Source organism: Apodemus sylvaticus, chromosome 7 (assembly GCF_947179515.1).
Source record: "Apodemus sylvaticus chromosome 7, mApoSyl1.1, whole genome shotgun sequence".
In the NCBI taxonomy this organism is placed as follows: Eukaryota; Metazoa; Chordata; class Mammalia; order Rodentia; family Muridae; genus Apodemus; species Apodemus sylvaticus.
The window spans coordinates 56,611,914-56,627,537 of NC_067478.1; the positions used below are offsets into that span (position 1 = coordinate 56,611,914).

General features: G+C 41.5%; 1 protein-coding gene across 5 annotated transcripts in view; it reads left to right on the forward strand.

The window, feature by feature from the left end:
- The window catches only part of Tex9 (testis expressed 9), a 68,069-nt gene that overhangs the window by 31,802 nt on the left and 20,643 nt on the right, over positions 1-15,624 (forward strand). For 2 of the 5 annotated variants that reach the window (XM_052187828.1, XM_052187829.1), the window contains exons 3-6: positions 7,450-7,513; positions 8,316-8,395; positions 12,658-12,706; positions 14,035-14,117. In XM_052187828.1, coding sequence (XP_052043788.1) covers positions 7,450-7,513; positions 8,316-8,395; positions 12,658-12,706; positions 14,035-14,117 — 276 coding nt within the window. Of the gene's footprint in view, positions 1-3,766; positions 3,906-4,036; positions 4,117-7,449; positions 7,514-8,315; positions 8,396-12,657; positions 12,707-14,034; positions 14,118-14,867; positions 14,934-15,624 lie in introns of those variants that run through there. The other 3 variants (XM_052187827.1, XM_052187830.1, XM_052187831.1) reach the window with 3 other exon arrangements.

The following is a 15,624-nucleotide window of genomic DNA, read 5'->3' on the forward strand; positions in this document are numbered from 1 at the left end:
GAAGTAGGGATAAAATTTTAAAAAGCAGGATTTAGCTGGCCAGTGAATGAGTGCAAGCTTGATTTCTCCTGAATGAACCTCGATTTGGTTGCTGCCATCACTAGTGAACTAACTTTGAAGTTGAACTCACACCAGCATCTCAGGAGTTTCAATGGTTTCTTTTTCTGAGGCTAGAGACTGAGTGTCTCTAGCTCTCTGGCCTTTAGCTAGCCACCATAGGACCATCCAGAATCTGATTAGGCCAACTTCATCTGTCTGTCTGTCTTCCTCACCCTTCCTTTATACTGCTTCTCTAGAGGGCCCTAAGGGAGTGGGGAGATAGTTAAATGGTTAAAGCATTAGCCAGAAGCTTGAGGACCAAAGTTCAGATCCTCAGATGCCGTGATGCTCCCATGAATGCTGGGGAGGGGAGGCAGCCTACCTGTAATTCCAGTCTCACAGACAGTATCTCCCAGAGCAAGCTGACAAGCACGATTATACCAGCAAGCTCTGGATCTGACAGAGTGAATGAGATGGCTCAGTGCACAAGAGGAGAGAGTATGATCCCTGACGCCTTGGGCCTCCAAAAACATGTGCACCCCTGTGCATAGCCACCCACATGTGCATTCACACACACACACACACACACACACACACACACACACACACACACACACACGGAAACATGTAAAAACATACAAAATGGAGGGAAATGAGAGAGAGAGAGAGAGAGAGAGAGAGAGTTGATGTAGCAGGCATGAAAATGGTTAGAAAGCCATGAATGTGAGCAGCTGCACACCTGCCCTAGTTTCCTAAAAACAAACTCCACTAAAGAATCTCTGCTGGGATTCGGGGCATGGAGTGAGGTGTCTCCAGTGGAAGAGAGTGTGTGGAGAGGTCAAGCCAAGGGAATCAAAGCAGTGAGAGTCACAGGTAGAAACCAGGAGGAGGCAAATAAAGTTCCTCCCTGCTTACAGGCTTTGAAAAGGACATGTCCCTGCCAACACCAGGATTTCTCTAACATCTCACCCCTAGGACTATGAGACATTTGTGTTGTCTTCAGTCACCAATTAGTAAGTAGTACCTGTTAAAGCAGGCCAGAATCTCTCTTCTTTTAAAGAGTGTACCTACCTCATCCCAATGGCTTTGTGAAGAGGGAATATTCTGCTGACTTTGGATGCATTTTTTTTTTTTTTATAAATGTTGAGAGGCTTACAGCTGGTTGCCAGTGCTGTTTAGGATGCCCGTGTCCTTACTGGTGTCCTGTCACATGACCTGTCAGTTACCGCAAGAGGCATGTTGGAGTTGTCACCTGCAGTACTGGTATGACTCTTTGCCCTTGCGGTTTGTAGTCTTGCTGACTGCAGCTTGACAATTCTGCATTAGGCAAATGAATGCTAAGGATTAGTATCCTAATTTATTCTAATTCTCCTTGAAGAATTAAGATTTTCCTCCCTATATAATATTCCTCTTTGTTCTTAATTATTTTTCTGAAATAATTTTTGTTTAAATTGAATTGGATACTACAGCTTAATTTTGGTTAATGTTAAGCATGGTCTGTCTTTCTCTAGCCTCTAAGTTTTAAAATAACTCATTTTAAAAAATGTTTTGACATTTTGATTTATTTACACATTCACCATTCACTCCACATAAAACTGACTTTTAATATATTTAGGGGGATGCGCCACCAATACTATATTTTATTTGTTTTTTGTTTTTATTTTGAGACAGTGTCTCACTATGTAGCTCTGACTGTCTTGAAACTCACTATGTAGACCAGGCTTGCCTTGAAATCATAGAGGTCTGCCTGCCTCTGCCTTCCAAGTCCTGGGATTAAAGGTGTTCACCATTATACCTTGCCACTGTAATATATTTTTGTATTTTTGTATCCTACAAACTATTTGCCATCTGCTAGACACAGGCAAACATTAATCTACTTTCTCTGTGGATTTGACTATTCTGGCCTCTCTGTGGTCATTCTATCACATTGGAATGAAATCATATACTTGTGGTCCTTTATAAATTGAATTATATAATATGGTGTAGTTTTTAATAGTTTCTTTTGCTCAGCTTAATGTCATCATGGTTCCTTTATATTGTAGCAAGTATCAGACATTTTGTTCATTTTTTTTTTTTTTGGCTTTTTGGCTTTGGTTTTTTGGAGACAGAGTTTCTCTGTATAGCCCTGGCTGTCCTGGAACTCACTCTGTAGACCAGGCTGGCCTCGAACTCAGAAATCTGCCTGCCTCTGCCTCCCAGAGTGCTGGGATTACAGGCGTGTGCCACCACTGCCCAGCTATTTTGTTCATTTTTATTGAGTATATTCCATTATATAAATAATGGTTTTAATTTATATACTCATCAGTTTATGTAATTTTGGTATTTTTCACTTTTGGTTACCATGAATATACTTTTATGTATAACTTTCAGGTAGTCATTATTATTATTATTTGGTATATATCTAGTTCACTAGTTGCTTTTCAGTTGCTGTGAAAAGCACCATAACCATAAAGAAATTATGGAGAAAAGAGTGTGTTTTGACTGATGGGTCCAGAAAGAGCTTTAATGGCAGCAGGCAGCCAGAGCAGGAAGCTGAGAGATCACATCTTGAACCACAAACATGAAGCCCAGAAAAGGGCTAAAGTGTGGTTTGGCTAGGAGCTCTCAAAGCCTAGCCATAGTGACATAGTTCCTCCAGGAGGCCACACCTCATGACCGGTCCACAATATACCCCAGACAGCTCTAACTAACGACCAGGTATTCAAATAGTGAGCCCATAGCAGACCTGGGGGCATTTCCCATTCAAACTGCCGCATCTGCTGTGCACGCTGGGATTATGGGATAACTGTATAAACTTGAAAGGAATTGCCAGACTGTTTACCTAGCTACTGCATGATCACTGGCAGCACAAGGCTCAAATATCTCCAGATAGTCCCTCACATGTTCCTGTCTCCTTTTAATTACAGTGACCTTGCTGGGATGAGAGGGTCTCATACCCTGGCTTTGGTTTCCATCTGCGCAGTTTTAGTTATTTGTGTATTGTCTTTCGATAAATTCCTATAAAAGACCCCTTGATTTTTTCTTTTTTACTCTAATTGTTCTTTATATGTTGTAGATACAGTTGCTTATCCTTCTGGGGGCATAGCAAAAAAATTTTCTCATAATTCAGAAGCTCAACAGTTTACACACATAATGCTTATGGATAGTTTTTCATTTAGCTGTGATGTGGAATTCCTTTTTGAATCTGGTGTGAAACATCCACAGGAGTTTATTCTTTTATGTGTGAACATGCAGTTGCCGTCTCAGCGTCCGTCCTTAGGCTAAGTGATTGTAAATGGGAAGGCTTATTTCTAGACTCTCAGTTTTATCCCCAATCGGATCCTGGCCTGTGTTGCAGGCAGGATCTTAAGCATGAGCTCACTCGCTTCTCAGTTACTAGATGCTGTTGCCTTGCAGAGGAAGTGGTTTAGACCTGTGAATGATATGTCTGGACTCAAACTTGCGCCAGAATTGACTGAGCTCTCAGCCGTGGCATGTGTAAATATTCACAATCAGAAATACAGAACTACACTGAAAAATCCATTTTAGCAAAAACTACTGTGAGGATTGGCATACTGGGCTGGAGAAACCTCCAGAGAGGGGCTTACACTTGCTTGTGGTCTGCGTGGTGGGGTCAGAAACCCTTCCATTTCCAGGCAAAGGACTCGCAGGTTTGTGGATCAAAGTGCTAGTCTGCAAGGGTCAAGAGAACCCAGAAGCTGCTGGTCAAAGCCTACAAAAGTAGTTCTAGGTGGAGACAGAAGAGGCTGCCCTCTGGCGGGAGGATGCCCGAGACCTGAGAACTCTCGCGGGAAGGTGTACCGTTACCACGGCAACCGCATCGCCCGGGGTAGCTAAAGATGGCGGGGCGAAGTGTTGGAGTGCCGGTGTGTTTAACCCCAGACTCCTGACCAGTGGCTGGGCCGGCGGGCGGGCGGCGGGAGGGACGGAGGGACGGAGGGATGGACGGACGGACACCGGACTCTCTTGAACTTGAGCTCTGCAACTCTGTCTGCAGAGACGCGGTGCTGCAGGTACCCAATCGCGCGGGCAGCTTGCAGCTGGACGGGACCTCCTCGCCCGCGAGCAAGAGTACAAGTGAGCATCCTTGTATTTCCAGGGAGGTTACTTGGGTGCCTTTCCTGCAGGGTGGCTGCATATAGGGACCCCCTCTCTCCTCATTTCCCTTTAGCCTTGGCTCTTTCACAGGAGTAGTAGCCTGAGAAAATATTTGTAGGGGCAAAAATGTAGTCCAAAACGGTGTTGGGCAGCAGGAGGGGTTCACTTGGAGTGGCTTGGAGCGCAAGAATTACCACCGAGAGAGAAATCCCCACAATAGATTTTTGAGGATTCTCAAAGTACTAGAGTTTACTTTGCATCAATTTCTTGGAGGCTTGTTTTCCAAGTGAAAAGCCCTTGTCTACGGTGGGAGGGAAGAAGGATGATATATCCCTTTCTTGTCTTGTTCTCTGGCAATTACAAAGCTCTGGAAAACACAGGCTTCGCGCTGTCTGCCTACCCCCACCGTACTTCCCCGGGTTTCTTGTCGAGGCCAGAGCAACCTTTTCATTTTCATTTCTGTTTAGTTGTTGTTATTGCACTTGCAAAGTTTCGGCAACTCTGGCTTTCATTTAACCTGCTGCTGCTCCTCTCACTTGCATAGTGTGGAACTCTGTGGTCACAAGGGACGTGGGTCTTTCTTTCCTCCCTTCTCTCTTCTTGAGGGAAATCACACTTGCCTTAGGACTATAAAACTCAGAGGGGCCTTTGACAATGCTAATCAGGGCCCTAGTTGTTTAATAATTTTTTGCAATTAGCATATTTTGTTAACTTAAACTTACTTGATGGCTTTTTTTTCTCCCTGAGAAGGGACCCTACACAGCCATGGCTATCCTGGATCTCACTCTGCAGACCAGGCACTGAATTCACAGGGCTCCATCTGTTCTGTCTCTAGAGTGTTGAGATTAAAGGCTTGCACCACTGTGCCCAGCAGTAGTTTACTTTCCTATATTCTGCCTCCTCTAATGGACTCTGAACTCCACCAGGGCAGAGATTATGTCTGCTTTATTTGCCATTTGATGTACCCTTATTTTTTAAAGTATATTTTAACTTTTTAAATTTAAAGCATTTAACCTAGCCTGTTTCAAGTACAAGAAGAAGGTAGGATTTTCAGTGGCGTGAAGACCTTCAGCACTGCTCCCCTGTGATTCATGCTGTAGATCCCCATGGATTCTGGTGGAGACCGCCATCGGCTAATCATGGTAGTGTGTTTTCTTTTCCCTGTTTATGACAATGCAAAGTGAAATACAAACAGTAGCTACAAGCAGCTGTATTTTTGAGGAGCTCACATTTAATAATACATCATTTTTATTTGAGGTTTGCTCCAGGAATTGGGTAGATCCCTTTTAAATAGGCTCTAAAAAGTTGTTTGCTTTGATTCCTAAATTGACTAAATGCAATTTTAAAAAATTTTTATATAAACTCTTCTCACACTTTAATTCAGGTCATAATGTATGTGGCAGAGGAGTTTACGGCAGGCAGGACACCTTGGTAGATCAAGAAATACAGAGTTGAGGCAGGAAGTACGGCTGGCCTGTAAGCCCAAAAGACCTCCTCTGGTACCCTACTCCAAGAGCTATGCCTCCCAGAACAGCACCACTAGCTGGGAACTGCTTGTGGGAAGTTAACTTTCAAACCATAACACCCATTCTTGCTCTTTCCCCCTTTTTCAAATTAGAATTCTGATTAAAATTTTTTATTGTGTTTCTCTCTGTCTTTTATAGTGTAAGTCCCTCCTCTCCCTTCTTGTGCCTGTCTATTCTCCCTTTTAATATGGTGACTAATGTGATTTGTTATTTTTTAAAAGTCGTCTTCAACAGGGTTAATTTTTGGAGCCTTTAAATTCTAGATGAGAAAATGTCCTTGTCGCTTGGCTTTGAGTCTCCCCACTCGCTTACCTTTCTTGTGCACTGAAGTTGTATGAAGGCTGGCATCCTGTCTCTGAACTGTCTGGACCCCTCCTCCTGTTTGAATTACAGGGTAGTCTTTCCCCTCACCACCTGAGGTTGCAGGCAGTCTTGTGACCTGTGTTCTGAACCTCTTGACTCTCGTGCATGCCCAGTTCTCACTGCTAGGCTGTTTTCACTTCGATTCCTCTGCGTAGTTCTCACTTCGAATTTTGAGTCATTCTTCATGTGAGGCCATTTCCTCTGAGCTTGAGCTTAGTGATTATTTCTATCACTACATTTTATCATCTCCAGTTTTAATGAATTTAGAGTAGAAAAATAGTCTTAATCCTCTTGATTGACCTGCCTTGACTCTAAGTTTCAATTTAAGTCCTCCTGATTATTCTAAGAAAAAGTTAAAAGTCACTTTAAATATAATAAATCTGTTCCTTCTATACTTCTCTTTTAATCAAGTAATCCTAAAACATGACATATTTCTTAAAGGTAAGACTGTTTTAAGACAGGATGTGGTGCCATCTGCCCTTCCCCTCCTTCACCCCATCCTCCTAAGGTTGGGGATTAGATCCTCCTGTTACTTTAGAATTATGTACCAGTGAGTTTCCTTGAGAACTTCTTGGTAGAACTTTGGCCATGGTTGGAAATGGGACCCTGCAATAGGAGAAAAAGATATATATTATTGTGTGAATCTTTAAAAGGAAAATAGACAGGAATATTAGAATTTAGTGCACTAGGTTAAATGTGCTGTCTGGACTGTTGTGAAGCCAGTGAAGATGCTGACCCTGTGAAGATAAATATATTTCTTCCCTGTTTCTGGGTGAATACAAACATGCATGTGTACACTATAGATGACAATTGGGAGGGAAGATTAAAAAAAAAAGGTTAAATGAGAATAACTTTTCCCCTTTAAAACATTTTCCTTATAATCATTCTTGCAGGCTTAATTGGATCAAGTCGTTGCCATGCTTTTTTCTAGATTGCAAATGGAGGCCTAATTAGTCCCATATTTTTGCTGATATTGGTACTGCTGTGTGTGGCTGAGTTATGAGCTGGCTCCCAAAAGGTGGTAGCACCCCAGCCCATGCAGGCCCATGCAGGCGTCCCTGATTCTTGCCACTCTAGCCATTGGGAGAGCAGGGCCCACCTGTCTCTGGAGACACGTTCCTGTGTTCCCTTGTGGTTAACCCTGGAGCTGAGTTGGACTCCCCCAGTTTGCTCTTGCCTGATTTAGTAGTCTGATAACTTACTTCATGGAAGATACTAGTAAAGGGCTGTAGCCAGGCAGGGCAGTGCTGTGGCCCCGCCAGAGGCAGGAGGAGGCAGGGCGTTCTAGTAGCTGGGTTCATTTTAGACTAAAAATGTGTGTTTTGGCATGCATTGCTTATAATGTACTTGCCCAAATGTAATTATTTTTATTTTTGTTATAATTTGAGTATAACCCAACCATCATGGTATTTTCTGCTTTTAGGCGTTTAAATGCAGAATTGGAGGCGAAAACTGCTAATCTGGTTCGACAAGCTGAGGAAGTAATAGTAAGTAGATATTCAGTTTTCCCCTGAAAGTGCTAATTATTAACTTTAAATTTAATGCATAACATGCATATTACAAATACCCAAAGCATCAATGATCAGCTCCGTGACAAGCTAAACAAGAATGTGTATATACAGTTGTTCTTTTTATACATGTGATAAAAGTAGTTTCTATTCAGATGCACCAATCACATAACTAATAAGAACATTACTGTCAGTAATCTTTTCCAGTACCAAAATATAAGTATCATATAGTTCTAATGTGTTCTTGACTTCTTAGATTTGAGTCTGGGAATTCTGACCCAAGCTCACCCTTTGACTTAATAAAGGAAGAAATTGCCGGATCCCACTCACAGACGGATGGGTGTGTCTGTGACTAGGCTGGTAGCAATAATTAAATTAACACCAAAAAAAATCAGTAGAGTCCAGAGTAACGGCTCAAGGTGAAAGCTCAGGGGACAGAGCAGACACTGAGAGTCCGTGCTGAGCACTTTCTTGCCTTTTGTGGTTGTGTGCAGCTGAGGTTCCTGTCCTGACTTTACTGATTCTTTAGTGCTATTGCTCCTCATTATGGAGTTGGTGGAAGCAGGGAAGGCATTCTAATAATACATTGTCTTCAAAGAGATTTTCTTACTCTGGAACAAAAGAGGAGTGAAACGGTAACAGTCAGCGCTCATATGTTATAGCACGGCATTCCTGATGCTGTGGAGACTGGACAGTTCTGGAAAAATGAGTGTTCTGAGGGAGCTAAGCTCAGTCCTGTCAGTGGTGATCTGAGTATTCATGGCTTACCTTGTTTAACTAGAGAGAGCAGCAGGAAGTACGAGCCAGGCCTTTTTCAGCACTGATTACATCACGCAAAGAGGAAGATGCTTACAGCTCGAGGTATGTGACTTCAGTTCTCAGTTACGGCTTTCTTGTAAATATTTAATGTATAAAATATTTTTGAAAATGTTAATAATTCAAAGAAGAGTATAATATGTATGTTGAGGCCTTATTAGTCAGATACAAGGCAAGCTCTTAACCTGTTTTATCTTAGGTATTATTTTAAAATAGATGTTATTGCCTTCAGTTGGAAAACTGTAGCTTAGGGAAGGTCAATGGTGGGCAAAGGTCAAACAGAGGAGTTTTCCTGGGGTTCACACCACAACCCTTTCTCAGGTCCTTTCTCACGTACTCTCCTGCCTTTCTTTTAAAGTGATGTGTGAAGATTAGGTAATGATAAATTAGTATAGATACACATATGTTATTTTTTAACTTCTTGTGCTTTTTTAACTCACCAAGAAATTAGACAACCATAAAATATTTGTAATACATTTAGCAGAAATGTGGGTTCTATGTAAGTAAAGTTATAGTTAATTGAATGAGAGGCAGTGATAGTCCCAAACAGCCCATTCTGTGACTTTGTCTCTTAATAACTCACAGCGGTTTCAAGTCTTACACATTGAAATTCTAGCCACCCCTGCTGCAGTTTCTGTCCAGCGGGATTCTCCTCTTGGTTCCAGTGAGCACCACATTTCACAACTGAGCCTACAGTTTTTTATGAAGCTGGTTCTTCAGTATACAGAGGACCCCAGTCACCATGGTAACTAAATGGTCCTGTCTCTGCTCTCAAGAAGTTAACACCTGTAATTAAAGCCATCTGTAACCTCGTGTTTTTCCACCTGTCCACTTTGTTCCCCGTATTAACAGCTCTGAGACTTCTTATATATGAATAAATGCTTAGACCAACAGCTTTGGTTCTGTTCATCAACTATAATCTTAATTACTTGTTTATTTTATTCTAAGTCATGCCATATAGCTGGCTACCTGGTCCTCAGTTTCATATTACTGTCTTCTGTGTCTAGGGTGAGTCTCCTGTGCTTGACTGTTTTCTCAGAATTCCTCTCTCTGTACTGGATGTCCAACCTTCTAATCTTGCCGTAGCTCATTGGCCAATCAGCCTTTATTGACAGGAGATGCTTCCATTCAGTACAAAGGATTATCTTTATAAGCTAGCTGTCAAGAGCAGAGAACCTTAATACATTTTTCAGCCCCTAGGTTGCTTGACTGACAACACCTGTCACTAACTCCAAGGACTCTTAACACTCTGACGTCCTGAGCAGTAACACTCATTCTCTCTCTCTCTCTCTCTCCCTCCCTCCCCCCCTCCCTCCCTCCATTCCTCTCTCTGTCTCTGTCTCTGTCTCTGTCTCTCTCTCTCTCTCTCTCTCACACACACACACACACACACACTTACTTAAAAATAATAAATATCAATATCAAAATAAATAACTTTTAAAAACCACCTGCCAGCTGCCCATCACCATGACGTGCACAGTCCTAATTGCTGGTGCATTCTCATGGATGACTGCAACACAGCTATTATGACTGGAGTCCTCTGTACAGTGAAGAACGATCCTTGGAAAGAACTCTGTATGCAGCAGTGTGTGGGCCTCACTGGAACCAAGGAAGACAATCACACAGCACAGAAACCGCGTGTGGCTAGAATTACACTCAAAACAACTGCAGGTTATTGTCAAGACATGGACTCTTTGAAGACTGCCACTGCCTAACACTTTGAGGTTTTCTCTCTCAAAGTGTTTCCTTTTGTATCATTATTTGGCATGTGCATATGTTCAAATAACAGTAATCATTTATCTGTATCTTATGTGATTCTATCTGGTGTTTTATGAAAGAAAATACCCGGTAGCTATCCAAATTCCAAAATTAGGATTACAGATAAAATTGGGCCTGGCTTTTATCCAGAGAACTAAAGAATCAAAATGATGTATCTGCAGCTGATCCTTAGTTCCTGCTGAAGCAAGCAAAAGAGTGATTTAACAAGCATAAAAATAAACTGCTGATCTTTTACTAAGTTTTTCTTGTGTCCAAAGTGATGATGATGTCTCTGTTTACCTACTACAAGTGAATTTTTTTTACACTTATTTGCTTTTTGTGTGTCTCTGTGTGCCCACATGGTAGTGTGCACACATGCATGCAGTATGCAAGTCAGAAGATAACCTGGTCTCTCCTTCCGCCATGTGAGTCCCAGGGATGAACTCAAGTCATAATGATTGACAACAGGTGCCTTTATCTCATCACTCATCTTGCCAAACCTAGAATAAGTTCTTAATGGAGCTGTTTCAATAGGTGACTTTAATCATGTGAAAGGTGGCATTTGATTATTTTTTGGGGATTTATTAAAGATGGGAGACAGTTCTGTAAAGAGACCATCCATTTCACTTCAGAGTAGCAATAACTTCAAGAGGCAGACAGTGCATTCTATGATAGGTCTTCAACACCTATGCTTGTTCTGTCAGAAGTACAGTAAGGAAACCAGGATTTAGTTTAACATCCAACTCCTCTCGTGTGCTGGAAGCAAGGCTGGCCATCCAGACCATCTCAGTCATACATCAGACAAGTTTAGTGTGAGTCGGAGCGTTGTACGCAGTGCGTCCTGGGAGGGAGAGTGTCAGGTCATGGGCGGCTGGCGGAGGTTTTTAAGTGTTCTCTGTTTATTAGTTTTGACTCTGTCTTTGGGTGTGGATTCTGTGCATGTGAATGTCACTGTATGTGGAGGCCAGAGGCACTGGGTTCCCTGGAACTGGAGTTGCCCAGTGTGGTTGCTGAGCGCTGTACTCTGGTCTAGTGCTCTTAGCCACTGAGCCTTCCCTCCAGCCCCTGGTAGATGTTTTCAGTTGTACACGTGTGTGTTTGGGAAGTGTGGAGTGGGATGGGCAGTGCAGAAACATGTTGATGCCTAGTGAAATGGCAGGCATGTATTTGAAATAAGGATACTTAAAGATGCTTATGTATAATTTTGGAAAGATTTGTGTGTTGTGTGTGAAAAGGTTATTTTCCATAGATTTAAGATATTTTGAAAGCTACTTTTCTAGTAGATATGATCTAAGTATATACTTTCATGTTAAATCACAAGAAACCTTTACACGGCCAGGTCACTAGGTAATGTCTTATGGAAAGCCGTTTTATTTTGTGTGTCCTCTACTGTGGCCAGTCATTCCAGGGAATATGATGGCATTTCCCTCATGATAATAACACTGTGGTCCACGATATTAATACAGATGCGCTAGACAGGAGGTCGGGGCAGATGAGCTTTCCATGGAAAGTGCCAGATATAGCAAGTGTTTTAGGATTTGTGGGCTTAGATAGTCTCTGTCACAACTACTCAAGTCTGTTGTAGAGTCAAAACAGCAAAGGCAGTGAGGTCATGAGTGGGTGTGCATAGACCCAGCCCCTGGTGAGCCAGTGTATGTATATACCTACAGAGATGCCTCGTTCTAAACTGCAGACATAACTGTAAACCCAACATAAAAAGGTGAGGAAATAAAATCGATTTAGATTTATCTATTCACTTATTTGATGCCTGTTACTTAATGTCAGTTTAACATTTTATATGTGAATTGCTGTGCCAGATTCAAAGCATTAAGCAATGAGAAAGGCAGGCTGGACCCTCCTGTCATGAGTTCATAATGTGATGAAGAGAGACCCTGACCAAGTGTTCAAGTGCGTTAGAGTGGATGTGTTGAGCATGCTTACAAGTAAGAGAGCTACGGTGGGTTGTGTGTGTGTGTGTGTGTGTGTGTGTGTGTGTGTGTGTATGTGTGGCATGCACACGCATATATGTCTGTGTGCATGCATAGGTAGAGATCAGAGGACAACCTGTTGGAAGTAGTATTCTCCTCCCACCACGTGGGCGCTGCTGACCAAACTCAGGTGGTCAGGCTTGGTGCATTTACGTGCTGAGCCATCTTGCCAGCTCTGACTCATTTAAGAAATGGATAGATTTTGTTATGATTTACACTAATAAAAATTTGTACATTCCCTTAAAAAAATACTGTCATACCGTCTCTGTAATGAATTACTTATCCTGAGCACTTTTTATTGGCCATTATTCAAAGTAAACTAATATCTAGGAACCAGAATCAAAGTGAAATGTAATTCTGTGTGCATATATGATTATTAAAATATATGCATACATCTAGATATAACATAGAAATCAACTTTATAAATCATGTCAAGTAAATGTATGGCTAGGGTAATTAGAGCAGTATTTCCTCTTTAGGATATAATTACTATTGAATTTCATGGTCTTTCAGCTTCATGTCATCCATTTCAATGCAGTGCTTACTTTTTTTGGTTTGTAGCGCTCTGCTGTCATCTGAAGGGAAGGCTCATCCATGGTCAGGAACCAAGGTATGAACTCAGACTTTCCACACATTCAGTTACATTCTGTAGAATTTAGGATTTGTAACTGAAAAGAAAACCAAAACAGAACAATTGTATTTGTGCCAGCTGCCTCAGGCGTCTGTGTATCCGAGGACAGCTTGCGGGGGCTGGTCCTCCCCGTCCACCATGGCAAATCTGCGAATTGAAGTCAGGCCATCGCAGGGCAGCAAGAATCCAGTCAGCTAGCGTGCTGGCTCCTAGGATTGATTCGTTCATTTGTTTTTAAAGACAAGTGGGGAAAAAGTATGACTCAATAGAATCACCTTAATACTCAGCTGTGATACACTCACTCAGCATTGCTTACAAAAGATCTTGGACAATTTCTGCCTTGTAATTTTACTGAATAATTTGGAAACTAGTGAACAAAGTTCTAAGGAAAAGACTTTATAGAATTAGGCCCTCCATTTCTCCGTGGATATAATCCTGTGAGGTCTGACAGGGCTTCATCCAAAAAGCGTGGGGCAGAGATTGATCTAGAAACTGGGCTTCCTGGGATCTCCACATTTCTGCCCACAAGGGACCTGTAAATGTCACTGCTAGGAAAGGCCTGCTTGCCACATGGTTGGCTAATGCGGGAGCTGGATTCTGTGAACCAAAGCATCCTGACTGAACATTCACTAGCTGGCTGAATAAACATGCATCTTTGGACTCATTTTCTGTGTTCCTGGTTTTCTTGGTCTGGATGCCGTTTAAGTCTTTCCTGCATAGTTCTGGGATTCCTGGAAATGCAATTGAATTAATTATATTAAAAATACCAATTCTTATTTGTAGCAAAATAACAATTGCATATGTTACAAAGTTGTTAGGTCTGGAGAAAAGGCTCAGTGGTTAAGAGCACTGACTGCTTGTCCAGAGACCCAGGTGTGATTCCCAAAGCTCACATGGCAGCTCACAACTGTCTGTAACTCTAGTCTCAGGGGATCTGGTACCTTTTCCTCCAAGGATACCAGGCACACATGTGGTACACAGACATACGTGCAGGCAAAGCATGCATACCCGTAAAGACCAAAACCCAAAACCAACCCAAACAAAATTTCTGTTAGAGATTATTAAACTTGGGCACTGGTGAGTTGGTTCAGTGACTAAGAGTGCTGGCTGTTCTTCCAGAGGACCTGAGTTCAATTCCCAGCCCCCACCTGGCAGCTCACAATTGTCTTAACTCTAGTTCTAGGGGATCTAACACCCTCACAAAGATACAATAATGATACATAGAAGAAATAAGTTTTTAATATTTTTTTAAAAAGGAGAAATTATGAGACTTTTAGTTAATTGCAATTTCAACTCTTCTTCTCTAGCCAAAGACCAAAAGCACTGGTCCTGTAAACAAGATTCAAAACAGGCTCCACTCTGCAGATAAAGAAAGGAAAACAAATTCAAGGTACAGCACAGCTTGACAAGTATGAGTTTGCTTTTCTCTTCTACAGTTCACAGTATCTGCGTTCTCAGTTATAAACTTTGTTTCTCCCAATTTTTATAAAGCTCCCAATATAAAGTGACCACATGTATCCCATCATATTCAGTAATGCAGTTAACAGCCACTCTGTTCTCTAAAACAAAATCACTATCTTCTCATAAATTTTACTGCTGTTCTAATGAGACACTATTGAAACTGGGATTGAGATCTGGGTTATGTTTAAAGATTTTTTAAAAAAAATATGTGTGTTTATATGAGTGTTTGCATAAATCTATATCATGTGTGTGTAGGGTCCCTTTGAGAACAGCAGAGGGTGTCAGATTCCCCAGAGGTACAAGCAGTTGTGAGCTGCGTTTAAGTGCTGAGAGCCAAACTTGGGTCCTCTGCAAGGACAAGTGCTCCAGACTGGTAAACTGTGTCTCCGGCCCTTGGCCCTGGGCTCTTGAGTCACTCTGTCAGGTTCTTGTAGATCTATTAAACTGTCTCCTAGTTGTTGACTTTTTGACAGATGCCATCCATACATTATTGTGTTTGTGAGATGAGACTAGTTTGCTATAGTTTAAGTTAGAGTGTGTCAAACTTATAATTTACATTCTGCTGTTTTTTGTTGTTTTTTAAAGAGTATGAGACTACCTTTAAGATCATAAACATGTTTTCATGAGACTGGTTATGATAATTTATTTGTTTTTTATTGTTTTTGTTTTTTTATAAAAGGAAAAGAGTTTGGATGTACCAACCAGTAAGCTATTAAATCTTTGTGCCTACGACCTACCCAGGCTGGTAATTACATTATAATAATGTGGAAATATTTATTAACTCTTGTGTCTTTTAATTGCTTAAAAGGGGAAAAAATAGGATTGAAGGGGCAGAAGATAAAATTAATAAATAACAGCCTAAAGAGATCATTGGCTAAACTGCATGTATCAGGGCAGAATTCCCTTGTCCTGGCTTCACAGTCAGTGTTTAAATAAAGGGCAGGCAGTTATTGCAAGAATTCAGAAGATTTGCTGTTGTGTTAAAAAGTAATCTGGGGGGGAAAAGTAATCTGGACTTTTAGAATTACAGTCTTGGTGACATCCCGATGTGTTTGGCCTGGTCCAGTCTTCAGTATTTTTGGAAGTAATTTTCATTCCCCAATTCTTTTCCACCTAATGGTAAAAGTCAAATCCAACATTTTTTGTCAACTTTGAGTCTTGTCAGAATGTGTTTTACCACATGGAAAACAAATGTTAGGTTTGGTGGCACTGAGGACCTGGTAATTCTTTCTCAGGATGGGGCAGCTTGTCCTGGACAGTTCTCCAGCAGCATGCAAAATTAAAACTGTAGCTGGATATGACCAGTAGGCCTGCATGTACCCATCGTAAAGACTGAATGCCTCCTCAGACTCTTAGGACAAAGTGCTCAAAAGTCTCCACCATAGATATCATCGTGTTTAAGTTTTATAACAGGTCTATCTGGTGGTTGATTGAGC